At 38.2% G+C, this 22,822-nt stretch overlaps 1 protein-coding gene across 1 annotated transcript; it reads right to left on the bottom strand.

Annotated features, from left to right (window-relative positions):
• Positions 1 to 63: 63 nt before the first annotated feature.
• Positions 64 to 21,217, bottom strand: LOC140945458 (phosphatidylinositol 4,5-bisphosphate 3-kinase catalytic subunit beta isoform-like). The gene is made up of 19 exons (XM_073394482.1): positions 20,338 to 21,217; positions 18,758 to 18,991; positions 17,478 to 17,684; positions 15,531 to 15,755; positions 15,140 to 15,181; positions 13,743 to 13,846; positions 13,503 to 13,587; positions 12,923 to 13,044; positions 11,179 to 11,218; positions 9,850 to 9,953; positions 9,491 to 9,590; positions 9,056 to 9,112; positions 8,337 to 8,455; positions 7,978 to 8,087; positions 6,389 to 6,467; positions 5,800 to 5,967; positions 5,229 to 5,346; positions 3,940 to 4,085; positions 64 to 3,041 (listed from the first exon to the last, which is right to left on the bottom strand). The coding sequence occupies exons 1-19, from the start codon at positions 21,124 to 21,126 to the stop codon at positions 2,774 to 2,776; spliced, it is 3,117 nt and encodes a 1,038-aa protein (XP_073250583.1). The 5' UTR covers positions 21,127 to 21,217; the 3' UTR covers positions 64 to 2,773.
• Positions 21,218 to 22,822: the final 1,605 nt, after the last annotated feature.

Consider the following 22,822-nt stretch of genomic DNA (forward strand, 5'->3'; position numbering starts at 1 on the left):
AGATAATCTATCGGGATTATTAGAAACCCCCCTCTAAAGCAAAAACAACAAAGAAAACACATGGCAGCTTCAATATCCTTTTTATTGACTTGACACCGAAGTACTCGGTATTTTACTTAAAATGTTCAAACCTTTTACTTGTAAAAATTATTAATGTCATAATCGACATGACTGAACCTCTTTTTAAGTTCAATTTAACTGTATGCAATGTATTTAGGGAGGCTAGATTTCATACTAAAGACGATTAGCAATAAGAGACTAAGTACAATTTCCTCCCTGGGTTTTTTCGTCCTTCCTTCAAAGTTAAACGAGACCTATTCGGTCACATGTCGTAAGCAAAAAACAACAACAACAAAAACAAGATCGAAAGCAACCGGTAAACAAGGTTGATCAAAATTCAGTCAAAAGAAAAACAAAAACTTCAATGATCTGTATTCTGTGTTCCTACGACTCTTGTTTCTTTAACAACTGGCTCTGACAAGAAGATTATAACAGCATGGTTGGAAGGTAAAAGCAGTTTGTTGTTGCCAAATATCTGTATCCGTGTGTGGTAACTACTTTTTGATAACACGGCTAAGTGTTTACCGGTGTTTTCGCTGCTCAGTCTTAACTTCGTCATTTATAGTTGTTACAATCTACACCTTACAAGAAGTAAAAGTTACGATCTATCCCGCCACTAAATTTTCAAGGACGTTTGAGAGATGAACGATGTTACAGCTCTAACTGCCTTCAATAATTCTACACCATTTGTCCATGACTGGTGTTCAGACGAAGAACGAAAGAAAAAAGACGATAATCATACTGGACTTGCTTTGAAAAATTCAAACTCTTGGGGGAGGGAGAATTTCACATTTTATATCAAACTGATGAGTTTATTAAAACCTACTTCACCAAGCTGTCAAAAGCATTTACAGTTCTGTAAGATATCTTAGTAAGAAAGTTTCTTAACAAACAAAATTCAAGTTCACTTTTTCCCAAACTAATATTTTGCAAAAAGCATTTTTTTTTTAGAAAAATTCACACACTACCTACTAAGGACCTGTTTACATGGAGGTGGGGGACCCCAGGTAGGTCAGGTAACCCGCCTGTTCATATAATCTCTCATTTTAATGTGTTCACGTTTACATGTTAGGCGGGGTGACCCGCCACATAATACCTCACCAACCAGGGGTCCCCCACCTCCATGTAAACAGGCCCTAACTACCTACCTACCTACCTACCTACCTACCTACCAAAAAATTGTACATAAATTATGTCACACCACAATAGTAGTCAAAACTACGCCACATGCTAAATACATCTATCTTACAAATTAACTATACTGCAGCGCCGTTAAAAAAATTGTAACAATATTCTATTTTCATTTTAGTCCAGAGAACTCCAACAAAGTGGAGTAAATGCAACCAAGCCAAGTAGCTTGCCGAGCCGTTTGGGGAATTCCAAAATAACATAACATACGCTAGACTAACGCTAGACTGCAAATATAGATGTCTCTCCTCACACTTCACCGCTCTTGCGTAACCTCCCTAGCGGAAAGCATGGTTAGCTTTAACCATTGATTAAGCAGTATCAAAACAAATACGTTGTCAAGGTATTAAACGCTGGTTAACGCCAACCATGCTTCGAGCAACTGGGCCCAGGAGAGACCCGGATATATTCGCTGACTAAACATACGAGACGTAACAGTGATGTTACACGGGACGATTCTCAACGACGATTTTTAGCGCAACACAGCGTTGCAATGTTGGAACAATGTTGCAAGCATTCAAAACAATGTCGCAACAACGTGGCAACGCTGTGTTGTGCCAAAAATCGTCGTTGCGAATCGTCTCGTGTAACATGACCTTTTAGTAACACTCCAATCCTAGTAACCTAAACATTGTTTCCCGCTACTCGTTCATCATTAGATCCCAGAATATCTAAAGCCACTACAAAGCGACTAAATGAACCGTTTTGTGGCTTATAATTTGAATACTTGCATTTAACTCAGCAAGTTTTTGAATTTTTTTTCATAATTTTGAAAATGGTTTTGGATTAAACCGAAATATTAACTTTTTAGAAAATATTTCCTCGTATTCAGAGATCATGTTATTTTATCTAACGATGTATTTATCAAGTAGACTAAACTTTAATAAAAGCACTACTGACGAGCAATTAAACTGACTCGAAATAATTCACATTTCTAAGACCAGTTTTCACTTTTGTAAAAAAAAAAAAAACAGAGCAATATGCCCTAGCCTATAGTATACTGAAACGATGGAAAACCGATCGTAAAAAAAAGTTTTACTAAAACTTTGCCTTCGTTATGACATTTTAGAAATGGATACCAATCATCAAAGTGTGCGAAAACTCTAATATGAATGAACGCAAATTAAACGCTTTAAGGTCCCGTTTGTATGGAAAAAAGTTGTCCAGGGAAAGACGGTCACCCCTCCCGCAGTGTCAACTTTATTTTTACAACAGCACTCGCGCATACCCTGATTGTCTCGCTTCGACAAAGTTGACCCGACTGGGCAAGCCAGTGTTTATATCTAGGCGGGTCAATACCACACACACGTTTTCTCCATATCAACGCGTTACGGGGCCTGAGAATAACTTGGCCTAGAGTGCACCTTAAGTTTGCAGGTTGAATTGTTTCCAAGGAATGCTCACAAGAGAATACCAAGAGAAAACTAACGTGTACAGGAAAGTGTCCCAGAGCACTTGCTGAATCTAAGGCTAATATGATGCAATGTAACGTGAGCTAAAGCTAGAACTGCATTGGTCCTGATCATTAAGGATTATCTCTTTTCAAGTTGTGCGCTAACCAGTTGGCCGATGTTTTCCAGCTGTTGTTCAGAGCATCATCAAACTTTTTCTGGAAATCTTTCACGGCTTCTTCCTCTGTGAGAGACAAAACAAGAGTCTTGCGCAAGTAACCGATGTCATCAAGCGAACGTAGCTCTGGGAGGCCAGCGGATAACATCATGACAAACAAGTTGATAAGAAGAGGTCCTTTACGGCGGAGAATTAGAAAAGCGTTTATACAGATCTGTCTGAACCTAAAAACACAACATCATTGCAAAAGTTAAAAACGTTGTATGACAAGAAGCCGACAGTGAAAACAATTGAAACAATTTTTCACTTGCTCCTTGCCCGTAGCCTTCGCGAGCATCCGGTTTTTTCGTCTCAAGTTTCTAGTTTCACCCGCCGAGAAAAACCGGGTGAAACTAGAAACTTGAGCCGAAAAAACCGGATGCTCTCGCAGGTTACTTGGCCCGAAATCCCGGATGAAAAAAGTTATCTAAGGGCGTCCACCTTTCATGTAATATAGTTGCATATATATTTTTATTACTTAGTAAAGAAGCACACGCAATAGCTCGCGATAGCGGACTGAGAACTGTTGAGATCCACGCGGGTGCCTACTTCTTTTTCTAGCGTGTTTTTCTCGAGGAACAACTTGAACAGAAACAACTCGGTCATTGTCTCGGCACGCCTTGTTGTAAATTAAGTGTATCTTTTAGGTGAGACCTTGAAAATAAAGTCACGTGAGTAGCTTACACCTTGAGAAACTGTTACTTTGAGTTTTTCCCATTTGTTTCATCCAACTTTGGTTGAAAGAAACAAAGCGGTCTCTGTCCACTTCCCGCTAACATTTTTATTCTGTGGAAACTCGCGTCAGTGAGGATAGCTTTTAACGAACTAGTTATTAAAGGTGTCTGCATTAGTTCTCAAAACCTGATTCGTTTACAGGTTTGATTCTGTAGAGTGTTTTCATATGACGTCACGGCGGCCATATTGGTGTCCCAAAACAGTGAAACGGCGGCCATGTTGGTGTCACAAACCAATCCTGTGGCAGTTGAACTCTTTTCCTGTGTAAACGCTTTCTATCGTTCCAATAGATTTGCATAAATGCTGGTCACGTGAGTGAAAACGCTCTATAGTAAAGTTAAGAATTACCTTTCAAACTGGGGCGTGTCCTTTCCTTTACCTTCAGAAATCACAGTAACGAATTGATCACTTAACACAAAAGGAACCCTTTCTCTTCGAACGCCAAACTTGCTCTTAAAATTTCCAAGGATGTGTCCAAAATCAATGTGGAAAAGCTGTAGCAGGAATAGCAGGAATATGAACAGTTATACCATAAATTACAAACACAACAGACTGGGATAAACTCTTCGGTCACTCTGTCCGATCAGCAACAAAAATTATAGAAAGTATTACTATCCACTCCCCGCAGAGTTCTCCAGGGATAATTTATATGTTTTGTTTTGTTTTGCAAGCTTTTCTGGACACAGGCCTGCCCAGAGGGAATAGGCACGAACGGGACTCATAGGTCCCATGCAAGGTGCCATCCCTACCCAATCCCACAACCCGTAAAGGTTGGCCACACCACCGGGGTCTACAACCCCTACTCTTTTCGAACAGTAGTGTGGGTTCTTTTACGTCCCACAAGAACAGATCAGTGACAGTGCTGTGAGACGGGACCTACGGTTTTTCGTCCTTATCCGAGAAGACTAGAAAGTCTAACCATTTGCAGATGTCATTACAAAGGCAGCACTTTCTTCTCAGTTATTTAAAGACCCTAAGTGTTGGTCCAGCCGGGGTTTGAACCCGCGACCTCCCGCTCAGCAGACCGGCGCTCTCCCAACTGAGCTAACCAGGCGGCAGTATTTACAACACTGGTTAAGAAAGTTTTACCAAACTGTCATAGAAAATATTACTATCTACTATTCACTCCCCGCAGAGTTCTCCAGGGATAATTTACAACACTGGTTAAGAAACTTTTACCAAACTGTCATGAGTGTGAATTTGACATAGACCAGCACACTGTGGACTATATCCCCAACTCTTAACTAACAGCGTATGGGTTCTAACATACTACAGAATTCATCATATTTCCAGGGGTTGCAACCCAGGGCCTACAGAGAAGACGGAGTGTTGGACTGGCTGAAGTTTGAACCAGCGGTCTGCCACTCAGCAGACAGGCGTTTATCCAATCGAGCTAACCGGGCGGCAGCCTGGGGTGAGGCGAAACTATAAGTGACGATATGCGGCTGTTATTCTCTTTTAATTTGAATCAATTCTCGACAACTATAACCTTTAGAGGCTGAAAACCATCACGCGGTCTGTTCTCTTCTCAGGGGCAAACTACCGAGGGACACGTTGACTAAAAGTGGAAAGAGTATGGTCACGCGATCTTTCCCGCGCGTTATATTTTACCAGTTCTGATTGGTTATTAAACTTACCTGCCCTGTTTTCTTCACCATTATGTTGTCACTGTGTCTGTCACCGACCCCCAGGACATACGTTGCCACACAGTACCCTGCACAGGACAGCGTGAACCTCTCTACTGCCTCTGACAAACTAGACAAACATAATCAAACTGAATTGTTTCCTTGTATATCCGCGATAGGCCGGTATGGCTAGGTCTATCGATGTATGTGACAACCATTTTAAATTTAAAAAATACACACGGTCGCCTGGTTTCCCTGTGAAACAAGTCACTTATCTCTCCGACAAAATGGCTACATTATTATAATCTTTTTTAAATTTCAAGCCGTCCAATGTCCTTCCTAGTGAAACTCTTGTCTCCAGACCCGGCATCAATGAGATTTTGTATTCTAATGGGATGTATGGTCTCCCTGTGTATGGACTGTGTATGGGTTCATTATTAGGCTGCGCTGTAAGAAACTACACCGTAAAAAGTCATACAATGCATGTCTGACTCAAAACACAGAAGGCTCAATCACAACAATGGATATAGAATAAAGAAATCAGGGCTTAAAACTAAGCTAAGCAGAACATGCGAATCCAAACCTTTCGTCAGTGACGTTATATATCTTCAGCCAATCCCATATAGAGTCTTTACCAAAGGCAGCAGTAACTCCTTTGGTTTTCTGTAGCTTGGCTAACGTCTCTGCTTGATAAACAACCTCAATCATTCCAATGGAACTACCAGTCGATAAACAACGATAAGGGATCATGCTGGAAAGGTGAAAAACAGAGTAGTGAAAATACAGATAATATGGGTCCGTTATTACAGTCAGGCATAGGCTTTACCTAAACTAAAAACCTGAACATTTGAGAGCGTATCAAGCAGTGCAACTTATGATCAACCAATCAATTGACACAAAAGCGAGTGTTTGAATCTGGCAAGAGCTTAACATTACAGCGGGTTACTATGATTGCAAACGGAAAGTCATCAAGGTAGCCGTGGAGGAACGCTGGTCACTAGCAAATAACAGGCGTAGAATCAGCCTACTGTTTGACATGATACACAATGTTTACAAGTGTGAGATAACAAATGAAACTGAAAAAGGGCGCCAGGCAACACCATTTTTGTCCCTTCACAGATAACATTCCATATACAAATGAACAAAAAAGTCGTCATAAAGTTTCAACTCACCCAAGATCTAGTCCTTCATTTTGCCAGATCCTATCCATGATTTTGATCAGCTGCAGAGTCAACATGTCCTGTCGAAGATCTGATCACATTATTTTAAAAAAAAAACTCATTATACTTTAAGTATACCTTACAACAAAACAAAAATTCCATTTTTCGTGTGACTTTATCTAATTTATTTCAGTCGTGCTAATATGCTTGGTGCAGTAAATGCATGGTCTCGGCCCCTTCTACACTCATATTGGCTTTTCCAGCTTTTTCTTTCTCTCATTTCCTTTCTTTTCGTTTCTTTTGGGCACATGCGCAAAGCAGCCGGTCAGCGGCCCACGTCCTAGGAATGATCTTAATATAATGTGGTTGCACATCATATCCGGACAAAGTTAATACTGAGCAAAGACTATCACTCTGCAGAGGAACACAATCTACCTTGTTAACGTGTGAATGATCATGTCAACCAAATAACATTACAAATAAATAAATAATGATTTAGAGGTAGCACATCCACGAAGCGGTTGTTCAATTCCCTGATTCCTGGTCGAATTGGAATTTGGAAATGTTGGTTTACTTTTTTAGGAGAGGGGAACACCAGAGTACCAGGAGAGAAAGGCTCTCACCTTTGCGCCATCCCTTGCTATCAGTTATTGCAGTAAAGGTCTAACTGCGAATCCTACGACTACCATAAACCCGGCATTTTCGTTAGAGAAGCCTACTTTAATGCGTCCTTGATTGAGTCCGATCACATTTTTGTCTCGTCAGACCAAAATGGTGACTTAGTCGGGCTTATGCCCTTCAAGGCCGAAGAATGATCATTTTCAGCTCTCCATGCTGCTGACATGTTGAATACCGAAAGCTATTGCTTAATAAGCCCTGGGCTTATAAATTCTCCACAGGAGTTTTAAGAGGGTTTATAAACGGAGAGGCGTATATCCGAGAGGGGCTTATAATGGAAATAGAGCTATAGCAGTGCTGATCAAAATACGTTTTGTATTTACTGGTGTTTTAGGCTTCAAAACGTCATAATAAATCAATTTCATTTCAATACATTTGGAGGGTCGGGGGCTAATAATAGAACGTATTTTTTTGTTCACCGGTGGATGGGCCTTCAACTGGGAGGGGGGAGCTAATAATTGTAAGTAGGGGGACTCATCAAAACCAGTTTACGGTACTAGAATCATTCTCTATTATATTAACAGTTACTGGTAGCCCTCGACCACTATGTATATTCGTGTCGCAGCCTTTTCACAGGCTATTGAAGATTAACAAAGGAGTCCCTCAAACAATTAATTAGCCACTACAGACCGGAAAAGGACAGTTTGGATCGTTTTTAATTCACCATTCTACTATTACCAACAGCAAAAAGTAGCTTCCCTGGTGACCAGTTTCCCCTTTCATTATCTCTCCACAAAATAAACAGTTTCACGTCAGGATCATCCATAAGAATTTTCTCCAGATATTTTGTATCCGTTCATTTCCTAATTTGAGAAATGTTCAACTTGAATCTCGAGTTTGCCATCTGCTGCTGCTGGCGTAGACGTGATGGCTAATAGCTAAATGACAGAAGTTCCATTTAGCGACCTACAGTAAACACTTACCATCGCCATTTTTGAAAATTATACGCACAAAATCTCCCATCTCGTCTAAATTTTCAAACACCAAATACAGCGGCCGCATTTTCGAATCCATAAACTTGCATTGGTCGATACTGAAATGGAATGGGAAAAAAAACGCAGTGATTAATTCAAATCACTTCTTAGCGTTTGATCTCGTTGGCATCAGTGAAATTTAACTTAGTGGCTAGGACAGGACAGAAAACATAGTCAGTACGATATTTTTATATGGCTAAACCTGTGCCGTGGCTTTTATATAGCCCTGCACTAAGGTTTAATTAAATAAAGAAAAGTGGCTTGCCACTGCTAAGTGCTTATAACATCCTCTAACAAGCTTAACATACTTCAACTGTCGTAGTTTGAAGCTCGGATCCAAAGGAGAGTTAATTTTGGACAGAGCTCCTTGGTATGTTTTCTGACGTAGCAGTTCTTTCATTGTAGCTAAACCTTTCTCTCTTCTGTCCTAAAATATTAAACAGAAACAGCAAAGAATAGTTCCTAACACATCAAACTTAGAAAGCCCAAATTCAAGAATTTAAACGAAATTGGGATGTTTTTTACTTTTCTTTCCGATGAAAAGGTCTTTTTATAATCTTCACAAAACCCTGTTTCAACCTGAAAATAAAAGCCCTTGACTTTTCACTGGCTTTGCCTTTTCCCCAACCTTGGAAACGATTTTTTTCCAAAAAATTTCCTTGACTGTGATATCCCAGTGTCTTCTTAATTACCGACGGTCACCTTTTGGCCATTCCAAAAAGATTTCTCCTTACGTTATCAACTCTATTAAGTGACCACCAAGTGTCGATACACTAAGTTTGGTTTTACAGTTTACTGCATTATTTGAAAAAGGCTGATAAATCGTGAAATTGGAATATGCCACTACCGTCACTAGTTGGTTTCTAAATAAAGACAGTGATGTTCCTGCTTGAGATTATGCTAATTTATGACAAACCTCTATTGAGTGGCCAACTTCCATGAAGTGGCCACCTGCCGGTAACCCGAGGGTCAAATTTACCAGTATATCAATTATGATCCAAAAATATGATTTAAAATTCGACCATACCCTATCAATAAGCTGCAGTAACTCAGTGACAGCCTTCATCTTACTCAAAGCTTGTGCCTGAAAAATGAATAATAAAAAAAGAATATACTATTCAACCTTCAGTAAATGAGCCTGTGTACAGATTTGGAGAGTATCCATAAAACTGATACAATGTAATATGCCTTGCGATGGCAACTTAGGTTTACCTATACTGATTAAGGCTTACAATGAGACAATATACTAGAAAGTTTGGGTAATATTGTTATTCTGAGTATTTTTAATATTATCATTAACATCATCGTCATCATTGACAGCGTTGTCTTTGTCCTTGCGTTGTTATTATCATCATCATCATCGCCATTATTGTTATTGTCATTTGTCAAGTTATTGCCATTATCATCATCATCATCATCATCATCATCATCATTATTGTCACTAATAACAGCTCCCACAAACCTGTCGTTGTAAGCTTTTCATGTGTGTTGGTGCACCACGGCAATATGCCTCTAACATCAGACCAAACCTCACTGACACTTCAGGGTTCTCCATTTCAGCTCTAAAAAGGCAAGCAAAGAAACCGTCAAGAATATCAACAATAATTATTCACAGCATAAATCAACATTCCCTAACTTCTCTTGAAAACAAGTTTCACTTTGGACAGTTAACCCTCAGTGTTAATTACCATCTGAGATTTACAATAAGTTCACAAGTAAAATATTTTTATTCCTTTCATGCAATTAAAGCCAGACAGGTAATCAGAGGTAAATTTCCATGAGAATGGCTGCAAATATGAACTTCCACAGAAACCTCCTCACCTAAGAAGCCAAAACAGTTCATGTCCAAAATGCTGATTCTTAAGAGCTCTTCTAAGTAAAAACTCAGCTAAGTCACAGTCCAGGTATGATTCATACTTTAAAACCTGCAGATCAGTAACCAAAGCAAAAACAATATTTTGTTAACATGGAAAAACCTGTAAATAATGACTCTGTAGGCAGTAGCAACCCGGCCTTTGATAAGTGTCCACTCTATTTTTCTGGCTGTGGCCAACCTTAAAAAGCATTCCAACATTATTGTTTAAGAACTTTGTTTTAACTGTCTTAGGAGACCACTCTATAACATATAAACTATCACAACAATGGACTGTGATACTTCATCGTGCACTTAAAATCTTGTAAATACTGATTGTAGACTAGAGAACAATAATAAGTACCTTTACATAACAATACATCGACTCCAACATTACAGTTAAGTACATGTTTGCAGTTTTGTTGAAAGTATACTACGATGAGGTAAGATAGGGGCCACCCTGATGGATGATACAAGAAGCTCATATAAAGATCCAATAAGAAACTAAATATAACATCGCTGAGGACAGACGTCTACAGGATATGTCTGTACTGGTCTATACAATAAAATGTGTAAATGAGCTAATGCCCACTTATCTTAGCTCATGCTTTATGGAAAGAAATTCATGGTACAATCTTAGCGATAAAAGGAAACTCATTCTTCCGAACTGAGGACATCTATACACATGGTCTCAATTCCGTTACTTATTTCAAGACGAATCTCTGGAATTTATGCTGGAACTACTAGTAATATAAGCAGTTTTTATACCAGACGACACTATAAGACGACACTATAAGTTATTGTAAGGCAATTTGTTCCCTTTTTTTTTCAATGATGTACATTTTTGTAAAAAGTCATATGGTCAAAATTATTTTTAATATTATCATCGATTGACCTTGATTGTTTTATTAATATATTTTATTTCTTTAAATTGGAGATACGCGCAGCAATGCTACTCTTTAAATATGAAAGTTGAAATAAAACTTATCTATCTATTCTGGTAAACACCACTTACACAAAAGTTGATTGCCTTTTTTTTGAATGAATATAGGCTTGAATAAGGTGTTCTTGTATGTAACTGGCCATCGACCACTCCAAAGTCCCAAGGGTAGCCATTATAATCAGGGGCAAATCTAGGGGGAGGGTGCAGGGGGATGTGCACCCACCCCCCTGAGATGACCTGCATCTTCTGCACCCCTCCTAAGAAAAATCCTGGATCTGCCCCTGATAATACAGGTTTCACTAAGTCATTCTTACATCCCTACTGATTAAAATAATGAGAGGTTAGACATGCATACCTGGACAAGCTGCAGAAGATACTGGGAAAGCTCACGGTCACTGCAGAAAAATTGAACAAAAATGTTGTACAGGATTAGCTTGGATAGATTGAGCTATGTTATATACCAGTTATATCAAGAGTACAGTAAAAACCCACAAAATGAGTAAGAAGTGGCATTTTCCCAAGTTAGCCTAAGCAGGTTGTTACACAAATGGTAATTATTACAGATTTAAACTATTTATGTTCTCAAATAGATTCTTATTTTCAAAAGAAAAAAAAAATATTGTATAAGTAGCTAAAAGTTAGTAACATTCTGCTTATTTCTTATGTAAAATCTGTATGTACATGTACCATTACATTGCAGTTGGAGTGACAAGACACACCTAAGTCTCCAAAAAGGATCCTGAATGTTGACTTATCTATTGTAGTACCCAAGTGAACAGATTTACAGATTTTATAAAATTAAAACTTGCTTCAAAATTTAGGCTAAACCCATTCTTGTATAGAGGGGACCTAGCTGGCAAATTTTGCCTAACAGGTTCATAAAAACCAGTGTCTTTCTTGTGGATTTTTACTGTATTGTGACTTTGCCATTTGATTGTTATGAGCCACTAATGACCCATAGATCTATAGAAATTGGCCCACTTGCCAAAAATTATTTACCCAACGAATCAGTGATGCTTACAATATATTAGACACATCTAAAACATTTTTTGACAATGTATTGTGCATAAATAATAATTTCATATGACTTTTGTAACTCCATTATCCTTAAAACAATAGCACCGGTACAAAGGTATTATAAATGTTATTGTTGCAAAAATAGTCATTGCACTTACCATAACTGGATATTTATATACATACTGGTAACCTAAACATTATTATTTCCATTACTGTTAAGGTGGCTCCGTCATTATTACACAGGTGCATTTTTTATTGTTATATTAAAAATAGTCATTACCCTACTGTTCAAAGAAAATCATGTACGGTAAAAATTTTGCTGATATTTTTGACTGAGATCTCTGATATCGCCCTTTATTGATATTTTTTAGTAATAAACCTGCCAGTCATTTTAAAGAAATTGTTGGAACAGAAGTCCATTACATAAAATTCCTTCAAAATTCCGCTGTAAAATTGTTTTGGAATTTCAAAACACAACTTCTCTGAGGTAGAACAAGCCACCTATTTGAATTTTTGGGAAAAGTAATTCCAGTGTTTGCCTAATACTTAAAACAAAAGCTGATTGCCAATCATGCTATTCTTTAAAAGGTACTCTTTAATTTTAGAAGCACCAGTTACTAAACAAGATTTTCATTGACCAGTAGGGTCCTTTTAAAAGCTAATTTCACCAAAAAAATTTACCGGAAATGAAATCAGATTAGTTCATATTATTGCCGAATGATATCTGGTTTTGCAAACATTGCGTTGAAAACGAAAAAATTATGACAAAAAGTCTGTCTTAGCTCAATGCACCTGTATTAATGATGGTATATAGTCATTATCATAATAAACCTTTTGTAGCCATTATCTTACCATTCTTTTACAGACCCCTGAAATGCAGCAAGGGTTTGAACATTAGCTAAAACTCAGTACACCTGGGGGTAGCCAACTAAGCTAACTGGGCAGCAGTTAAGCTATTGATCATTAGTACCATATCATATGTTACCATTAATCTTTACCACTTTCAGTATTTGTAGCATTCATCATCACCATCAAAATTATCAAAATCATTAATTAAAATTCATAGGCAAAACAACGCAAACCTCATTTTCTCTATGCATTCCACAGCAATCTTTCTCACTTCACGGTCAGCAAAAGTGTAATCAAGCAACTCTAACGCCTGCTCTGGTTCTAGTTTTGGCCAAGTTTGAAGAAGGATTTGCATCTGAAAAAAAAATTATCAATTATTGAACTAATTGATGAAAGTGAAAAGCTGACAAAAAAATCACACCACAAGTAGGTAGTAATATAGAATAAAAGGTTGTAAGGAAAAAGGGTTTCTGGGATGATTTGGCTAAAAATAAAAGGTTTTTCAAATGTTGTCGACTTTCAAAAGCAATCTCTTTTTGCACTGGCAAATAAATACCAAGCAACATGGTGCCTAGTCTAAAATACTTTGATCTTCGTTCCCAAAAGGACTGTCCCCTATAGTTCTAGCCCATTTAGATGTTCTGTTGAGTTACAAGTCTCTTTTCTAAAATGTAACTCACATGCAGGATAATTAAATTTGGCCATAAAACAAAGCTTTTCAGTTTCAAATTCCATTTCCAGTCTTCAATTTTATTGTCACATGTCCCCCTTTTCATTTTGAACCATTCAATAATTTACTTAAGTTTCTCTTACCAATGCGACATCTTCCTTGCAGTTCCACTTAACACAACAAAGCAGTTTTGCTAAAGCATGAGGAAAGTGCTCACGAACATCAATCCTGCAACAGCAATAATATGAGTGTTACACCATTTAAAAGGTAAGAAGCAATGGCACAGATTTAAAATGCTATAATGCATACATCTGAAAACTGTAAAAAAGGAATCTGTGAGTCAAACGTTTAGCACATTCAAGTCATTAAAGTTACAAACAAACCTCCGTTCCCAAACAAGCTCTTTTTCCTGTTCAAAAATTGGTGCAAGAGGTTCACGGTTTACAATGTGCGTTAGCTTTTCCAGCTGGGACTCTCCTGGATTTCCCTTAAATCACAATGCAATAAAAATAATATATTAACTCAATATCGTAAGAATGCTTTGTCTGAGCAGAGAAGGCACCCATAATAAAATACAATGTTCTCAGATATCTCAAAAAAATTAAACACAAATGAACTTTGTAATACAGCTCCAAGGTGACTGATTTGTATCTTTTTGCATTAGTTCTTTACCAACTTAGGAATTAATAAAATAATGTCATAAAAGCACAGAATTATCACATAAATAAATTCTCACAAGTTGACATTTGAACAAGTTCTCTTCATTAATGCCATTAAAACAGGACAGGAGATTGATTTAAAGGATCCGAACTATTATTTTGATATTTAGGGTTAAAGTGGCATTTGGTTAGCCTGAAATTCATCCGATTGCTATGAGTCATTTTCTCCTCTCAACAACGTCTGAATCGACCGGCCGTTAATGCCATCCAGTGACGTCACTCACTACCCGAAAACCGGGTAGTGATTTTGATTGGTTGATTGTCTAAACATTCGCATAATTATGTATAATTATAAAAAATTTTAGCGGGATTGTCGCTTGATATTCAGCGGATGGCATCCTTGTAGGATCCCTGGCATTCTTTCGTTTAGTTCAAACATTTTGATAAGCTTAATCTTTATCTTAAACAGCAAAATTGCCCTTGTGTTCGTAACTGAAATGCTAAATTGAACTGCGAATGAAGAATCATTGCGGCGAGTCGGTAGGTTTTTCATTTAGAGCCGCTTTGTGGTTTCGGCGGCCGGTGATTTTGTTTTCTCGAAGTTTTCTGAGATCAATGTTATAATTCGACCTTCTTGCTATTTTTACCGTCAAGTGTAATGATTCTGTAAGCTTTTCTTTCATGTCTCCTTGTTTTTTTTATGTAGCTTCTTCTCAATTAAAGCAAGTCATTGTGTTTTTGAACTAAGTGTTCCGTGTGTGTGTTTATTTCATTGCGTAATTGCAACGGAGTGTGATAATATATATATATATATATATATTAGAAAATTTAGTACAACCGGTTCAGAGTTGTACTGCATGCAGTTGATAGTTTGAACTTTAAACATGAATTACGATCGAAAAAAATAAAGCAGTTCTGTATCATGCAGACATTTCCAAACGATTTTTCTTGGTTTGCCACTTGAAAATCATGTTTTACTTTTTGCATGAATTAAAGCAACGGTCAAGGAGTATTGACATCACTGGACGACACTAACGGCCGGTCGATTCAGACGTTACTGAGGGAGTAATAACGACTCGAAGTAATCGGATGAAATTCAGGCTAGCATTTGGTATACTCACAAAAATATTGGCATTGGTGCTCTTTGCAGCCAACTCAGTAACCTGTAAATAAGCAGAATAAGTTAGCTTAGAAATTATACAGAATACTCTATATAAACTCTTAAAACAACAGTTTTCAGTTATCTGCTTTCTCTCCTTACTATTAAATGCCTTTCTGTCTAAGTTAAAGTATTTAAGATAACAGTATGTCAATCAAAAACTTTACCCCCCCCCCCCCCCACCTTCCACAATAAATGACAACATTTCAAATTCACCTTCCCAGGTCAAACCGGCCAGCATTCATTCCATAAGCATTATCATTTTGCTAGACCTGGAAACCTAAGGTCAATACTGGTTTAATAGACAAGATTTCACCTACAACAAATAAAATTATAATACAACCACAATTTACCGTGTCAATTGAAGGATAGACAACTGCATTGGAGTAGCCTTGGAATTCAAGGTCAAGTGACACGGAAGTGACTGTGTCAATATTGGAAACCACTGTCCCAACAGGGTTAAGTTGATCAGCCATGGTCTCTGGTACTGGCCATGCAAACAGTCTTAATGGACCCTGTCGTAGCTTTCCCTGGTAATCAAATAGTGTGGTGTTCACCCATGCAACAGGGATGGTTTCCTGGATAGACAAGCCAATGAGAAAGTTTACATGTCAAAGAAGAAGCAAGTGTCATTGATAATGCTTCCTGTACATCCTTATATTAAATGACTGTAGAGAGACCTCACCACAGGACAATAAATATTGCCAACTGCATACACAAGACAATGCAAAATGTTTGAAAACCTCGCTTCAATATTAAAATTACTGTATCCATCTAGCATTCAATCAAGGCAGTGGTTGTTTATAAGGCACAACTCAGGATGTGCAAGTCTTTGTTCTACATCAAAATTAGCCTCCCAGGCAGACATTTTTCGGGCTTCATCACACGTTCCTTCCCCCAGAATGTGCACTGAAACAAGCAGTTCAACTCCTTTCCCTTTGCTTGCATATATTAATGGACATCATGCTCAAATTACTGGAAAAGTGATTGGTGCTGCTTGTTTCAGCAGACATTTGTTGGAGAGGATTGCGTGATGAGCCACAAGAACAATTGCATGGGAGACTAGGTCAAAATAGACTTCAGGTGAAAATTTCTAAAACTTGGTCGATTCTCAACTTCTTTTGTCTTCTAGACCTAATTCATGAATAATGAGGGCTACCAGACAAAAGAAATTGAGAAAAAAACCTAGGTTTTAAAATTTTAACCCGAATTTAATTTTTTACTCACAACATTTTAACTACCAAAATAGAGAGCACCTAACTCAGTTAGGGTTAGTTCATTTTCCATTAATAATTTCTTCACTACACAACTCTCAGAAGGTGATCCTTCCCCTACAGTTTGATGTACACTTGCAGTGTCTAAAACCGATGCCACATTCATCTAAGAGATATTTCAGATTAGGCCATAGCAAAAGTTTAACTGCTAAAGCACACACAAACAAGCAAGAACAATTCAAGAAACAAACATTATAAAACAAGAGTTCAAAAAGAAGGACATCATTGTATAGTCCATGTTCCATAGCTTTGCTGGAGCATGAAATACAGTAAAAACCCGCGTATAAGAACCTAACATTTAAGAACCTGTTAGGCTAAAATTTCATTTTTAAGCACCCTTCACATAAGAACCATTTTAGGCTAAAATCCTAAAACAGGTTCTTATTTTCCAAAAAAAATATATATATATATATATATATATATATATATATATATATATATAACACAGTCTGTATGCAATAACACTCTAAACACAATAGCATGGTTACATAAAACTTTACCATAGGTTTGATTGTAACAGAATCAGATTAAAATAGTATAGTATTTTGCTTAAGGAAGCCTCCAAGAATACTGTTTTTGGACATTAAACACCAGATCATTTAAAAATTCAGCTTTATTTCTTGAACAAAAGTTAAGAACCTAGTTAGCCTAATTTTACACTAAATACCATTTATATAAGAACCTGTTTAGGCTAACTTGGAAAAACCTAGGTTCTTATACGCGGGTTTTTACTGTAACTGGTAGAATTAACAAAAACCTATTTGGCATGTAAATGCATGTGCAATTAATAATTGCACCAAAATACTTGACTGTTCAAAGAAGACTAATTGACCACAACTTATTATACACCCTTAAAAATTGGTAAAGTCACAGTTACGTTTCTGAAAAAGCTGTAACCACAAAAATCATTATTAATAAGAAGTATAAAGCACATGAGTTAATAACATGAATAGGTGTGGATGACGCTAAAAACATTCTGCCATTTTTCAAATGACCAGTGAATGCCAACTGACTTCTCATTTTTACCTCTCGTTTCCTGCTTTTTGTTTTTCTTCTGTCCAAGTAAACACTGTAAATAACAAGACACAGTCGAGCCATGCGAGGCATATTATGCACATTTAAATCGAAGTCCAGGAACTGGTTCCAAGAGGGATTGGAGCCTCCTTCTGGTTGTGTGCATTGGATGTCACACAGTGCTTCACTGCCGTGGTAGATACCTGCTCGTACACAAACCTGAAGACAAACAAAATAACAACATTTACAGAAAAAAGTTTGTAAATTATATTCATCAAGTCATGATCAACTCATACCGCAACTGGTCCAACCATGTTTTAATATTATTGCTTTCTGCTCTGGAATACTTGCAGAAACACTCACAGAGACAAATAGCTACAAAAACATCTCATGGGTGCAGAGCCACATGAAAATGACGTAGATGCTTGCCATATCACTTAGGAGACTCTTACAGGCCCTTTATGATCTAAGAAGAAGACCTTAACAGGTCATCACAGGCCACTTGCATACATTTTAACACTGGATGTTACCACTAGCATCTTACATTCAGCCCAGTCAAACTCAGTTAAAACCAGAAGTACATGTAGCAGTTACAGCGGAAACCTCTTCTTTGGGCGACCTCTATTCAAGAGGCACCTCCATTCAGGGGACCCAAAATTTGGTCTTGAAAAAAATGTTCACATAATCTTTGTATTTGTTTCCACTTTTGAAGGGAAACCTCCATTCAGGGAAAAGGGACACTTTTTCTGGGTCCAAAAACCCTGGTTTAAACACCATTCAGGAAACGCCTTAGCCCTCAAAAACTGCCTGACCACAAAAATCGTTGATGAGTTTTAGTGTTCCCTAGTCACAATGGCAATAGCTTTCAAAACATGACCTGGGTCTTGTGGGAATTAAGCATGCAACATAATTGATCATGAAGTAGCGACTGCAGCAGCTTGCGAGGCAGAAGAAAAGAAAAAATATTTTATTTATTGGTTATTACTAACAAACTCCAGCACAACCTCCATTCCTCAGGAGACACCTCCACTCACGGGACACTTGCCTTGGTCCAGAGGGTGTTCCCTGAATAAAGGTACCACTGTACATCTGATGTTAGTTTTTATGAAAAAGGCCTCCAAATTATTGTCTTCAAATGTCCTATAAACTTTGTTTTTCCTTTCTTAAACTGAATAATAATCTGTAGAAGCACCCCTAAATATTTACACGTACATGGAGGTTTGAGAACTAGTTAAGCTAGAAACAAGTATAACTATTGGCTTCTGAAGAAACCACTCAAGAAGCCCCTGTACCTTCATTAAGTCACCGGCATTCACATTGGCTGCTGAAACAACTTTGATTCTAAGGTGTGTTTCAATATTCCACAAGGACAGGCTTGCTGATTGAGGCTTCTGAGGAACTGGGGGTGCAGCCCCACTGTGGGACATGGGGCATATTCCACTGACATCAACTTCTACTTGAAGTGAGGACCGTAGAACAAGAGAAAGCATAGGTCTGGTCCCTTTCGCTATACAAATACGTATATACTGAAACAAAACCATAATTTAAGCTTCTGTTAAGACGGAATCCACCAGGAAATTGAGTAATTTTAACTTTCAGTGGACAAAAACCTTGTACCAGAATAATTGAAAGAATATTGCATTCTTTTTTACATTTTTCAAGGGCTAAAGATGTAATTAGTCATCGGCAGTAACACCAAAGAAAATTTCTTACGGTAGGCCGAGAAAATGAATGTCAAATTTCACAAGAATTGTGAAAACACAGGTCAAATTCTGAAAATTTCATGTGTAAGATGTAATTTTGGGAAATTTGACATTCATTTTCTCTGACACTCATAGGAAATTTTCGTGGTGTTATTACAGATGACTAATTACATCTTTAGCCCTTGAGAAATGTAAAAAAGAATGCAATATTTTTTAAATTATTCTGGTGCAAGGTTTTTTTCCACTGAAAATTAAAATTACTCAATTTCTCGGTGGATTCCCTCTTAAACTCTGCCATGCCCGCCGCTCGACAATATTCCAAATAATTCACTTCGTGTTACAATGAAAAACAAAGAAAAGCAATAAAAAACATTTACTGAACATCACTGTAAGTCAATCCTGGCAGTAGCATGCTAGAGAATACAGGGGGAGGGTATGGGGCCCAGGACCCACTTTCATGGGCCCTTTAGAACAGAGATTCTTGTGTTTTTTGTGTTTAAATTTTCAAAAATATATTATTCAAGTACGACCTAATTCAAATTTGTCTTCATGAGATTTACAGGAAAATGGGTGAAAAGTAAGGAAAGGTGGAAATTTTTTAGGATAGCTACGGTTGTTTGCATAAACGTCAGAAATGGATAGCCATTTGTCGCTCCAACTCACTGCCGAGAGTGTATCAGACAACAAAACCTAAGAGTAAGACAACCGATTTGCTCACATTCTTATATTTGATTGACACATGGGAGTTCTTGAAACAACCTTTGTCAAAACTGCAAAAGCAGCACATTTTATTCTTCAGTATGACTAGAGTGTAGAGCTTTATACAAAGCAACACAGCCGAGCACATGATAAAGTGACGTGCAATCTACATGTATAAATATCTACAACATTTTTGCTGGACATTTATTCATAAGTCTCTCAACGAAGAAGAAGGGGAGAACAACTCAAATTAGCTTTTTGTTTCAGATCATGGCCTTTTCGAAGGCTTCACGTGGAATTCTCAGGTCAATGACCTACAAAAATGAAACGCGTGACTACTGCAATTTATCACAAAACATCTTGCGAAACAAACACAAATAATACTCACAAGAACAAATAAACGAGCAATTTACGACGAGCAGTTTAAGTTTAATGTAACTCCTTTTGACTTCAGTGATTAAGCTACATACCGTATACTGTAGTAATGGATAATTCCCCAGGAGATAGCTTTCTCGACCAACAATTTTGAGCACATAATCGTTCGGTTTGTCAAGATCATGCACACCCATGATAGAACCTCGTTTTCTTAACACCAACACCAGTAGCTCGTCTGGGTAAGCGTCGGCCGGCACATTAAACGCATGCATGTCTTTTATTGAGGCTCGATTATTCTTAATGGCCACATTCACTAAAAATCGCCTGTTTTCCATAAGTTTGCTTTCGATATGTTCAGGGGCCTCGATGCTTTCCACTTCAGGTGGATAGGCGTAAACTGCACGGCCTATCCAGTCGATCTGTGTTCGTTCGTAAGCTTTTTTCTCCGCAAAACGGCGATACTTGCGACGAAAATCGTCCACTTCTGTGTTTTGCATTTGATCGAATTCATGCAGGCTTTTCCCGATCAGATTGCCGATTGTAGAATTTAGAAGTTTCTCCTCGCTGTCACCTTTCCTCTGAATAAGCTTCAATAAAGGTCGAAATGGCTGAACATCAATTAACTGTCTTGTTTCATCTACAAGCTCTTCCTGCTTTCCTCGCTGATTCACGCACAAAAACACGTAGTTTGAAGCTTCTTTAAGCAAATTGAACAAAGGATAGTTGCTTGCCTCTCTCCATAACCGACTCTTGATATCGGCAAGTTGAGCTTCGATGCGGACTTGAAGTTGAATCACCACTCCAGTGGGCAAAAAGCAGTCCACATCCACCATAGAAGATGGCTCGAAATCGTCCCAAAAAGTACGACGTAGTCCCGGAGGCATTGTTTAACCTTGTAAAATATGTAATAACGCTGGAAGTCAAAAGAGACTACTGCAGACAACAACTCCCAACCTTTTCGACTCCATATTTCCGCATGAAAATCCCACAATACCTTGGCAGCATTGGACTTCCTCAAACCGGAAGCGTTAATTCGGCCGGCGTCTTATGCTCGACCCAAGATAACAAGCCATTGTGAATCATTGTGAGTAATAGACCACTTCCGAGTTCCAAAAACTCTCACTTTCAGAATGAGGCCAAGTGCACGAGCCTTTTTGCAAAAATGAGTTTTATTTGCATGAGAATGAAAAATCATTTTCAGATCCTGAAGGCTGCGCACTTGACCTCGCTTTGATGCAGAGGCCCGAGGGAACTCTCGGAAATGGCCTATTTCGTAACGTACCTATCCCCATTGTTTTTGTTGCTTAAAACGCCGTTTAAGAGAACTTTAGAGGGTGGGCAGAGGGTAGAGACTAGGTTTGACAATGTACCTGTTTTGGGTATGTATACTTGGATGGAAATGACCAAGTTAGTCTCAGAATAGACTAGAATGGGGTTGATTGACCCCTGGAAGATTAGATCGAGGCTTATCAATTGCACAAGAGAAAAAGATTTAACCCACCCTCAGATATTTTTCCCTAGACCGCGAGCGGTCTCTTATTTTCTTTTTCAAACTTACTGCACGCGAAACCCGACCCTCCTTCAGACCAAAAATGTCATTTTCCACACCCGTTTTCAGACCTGGCCTCTAACAAATTATGTCATCACTGCTTCAATACAGTCGACTCCCGATAACTCGAACCTTCAAGGGAAATCCAAAAAAGGTTCGAGTTATCGGGAGTTTGAGTTATCGAGAGTTCGAAGAAAATAGCTGCGAGTATGGTAAAAAACAGTTTTTACTGTACAGTGAACATTTTAATCACATTTAATTGTAGAAATGTCAAGTGAAAATTACAAGATACTTCTAGATTATGAAAACCGAAGGTAACGTAACAAAATATAGCCTAAATGGAGCATGCGTTTTACTGTTTTGAGAAGAAAAGGTGCTTCGCGTTAGTGTGTGACAATCAACATCAGCCTCCACTAGTAAACTATACTCCTACAACACGTCAATAGGAAATCCAAAATTCAATGTTTCGGACGCTCGTAGACGGCTTTTTTCCCGACTTTTTGAGGGCTCAAAACATGGTTCGAGTTATCGAGGGTAAAATTATATAGAAGATGACCTGAGGGGAAACGAAAATTGGTTCGAGTTAGCGGGAGTACGAATTATCGAGAGTTCGAGTTACCGAGGGTAAAATTACAGTGAATGTATGACGGAAATCCAGGGGAAATCGATTTTGGTTCGAGTTAGCGAAGGTTCGAGTTATCGGGAGTCGACTGTAGATCAGAAGGTACCCTGCTAGCAGAGATTTCTCTTCTCCATGGCTTTTAGTAGCCTCCCGCGCTGACGTTCTTGAGGGTTCGTCACGCATGACCAACCTCCAAGAACGTCTGCGTAGAAGGCTAGGGTTTTAATGGCCTACAAAGTATTTTGCAGTGCGATTGATTTGGACATTCAAACTGACCGAGCCGGGTGAGTCAAAAAATGATTCCAAGTGAGGTTGATGCGTCAAAATAGGGGATAGGGAGGAGGAGGGGAGGAAAAAATACTCTCTCCTTGCCCCTCCCCCTTGTCTGCCCCTTCTCCATGTACCTCTG

This window comes from Porites lutea, chromosome 1 (assembly GCF_958299795.1).
Source record: "Porites lutea chromosome 1, jaPorLute2.1, whole genome shotgun sequence".
Taxonomy (NCBI): domain Eukaryota; kingdom Metazoa; phylum Cnidaria; class Anthozoa; order Scleractinia; family Poritidae; genus Porites; species Porites lutea.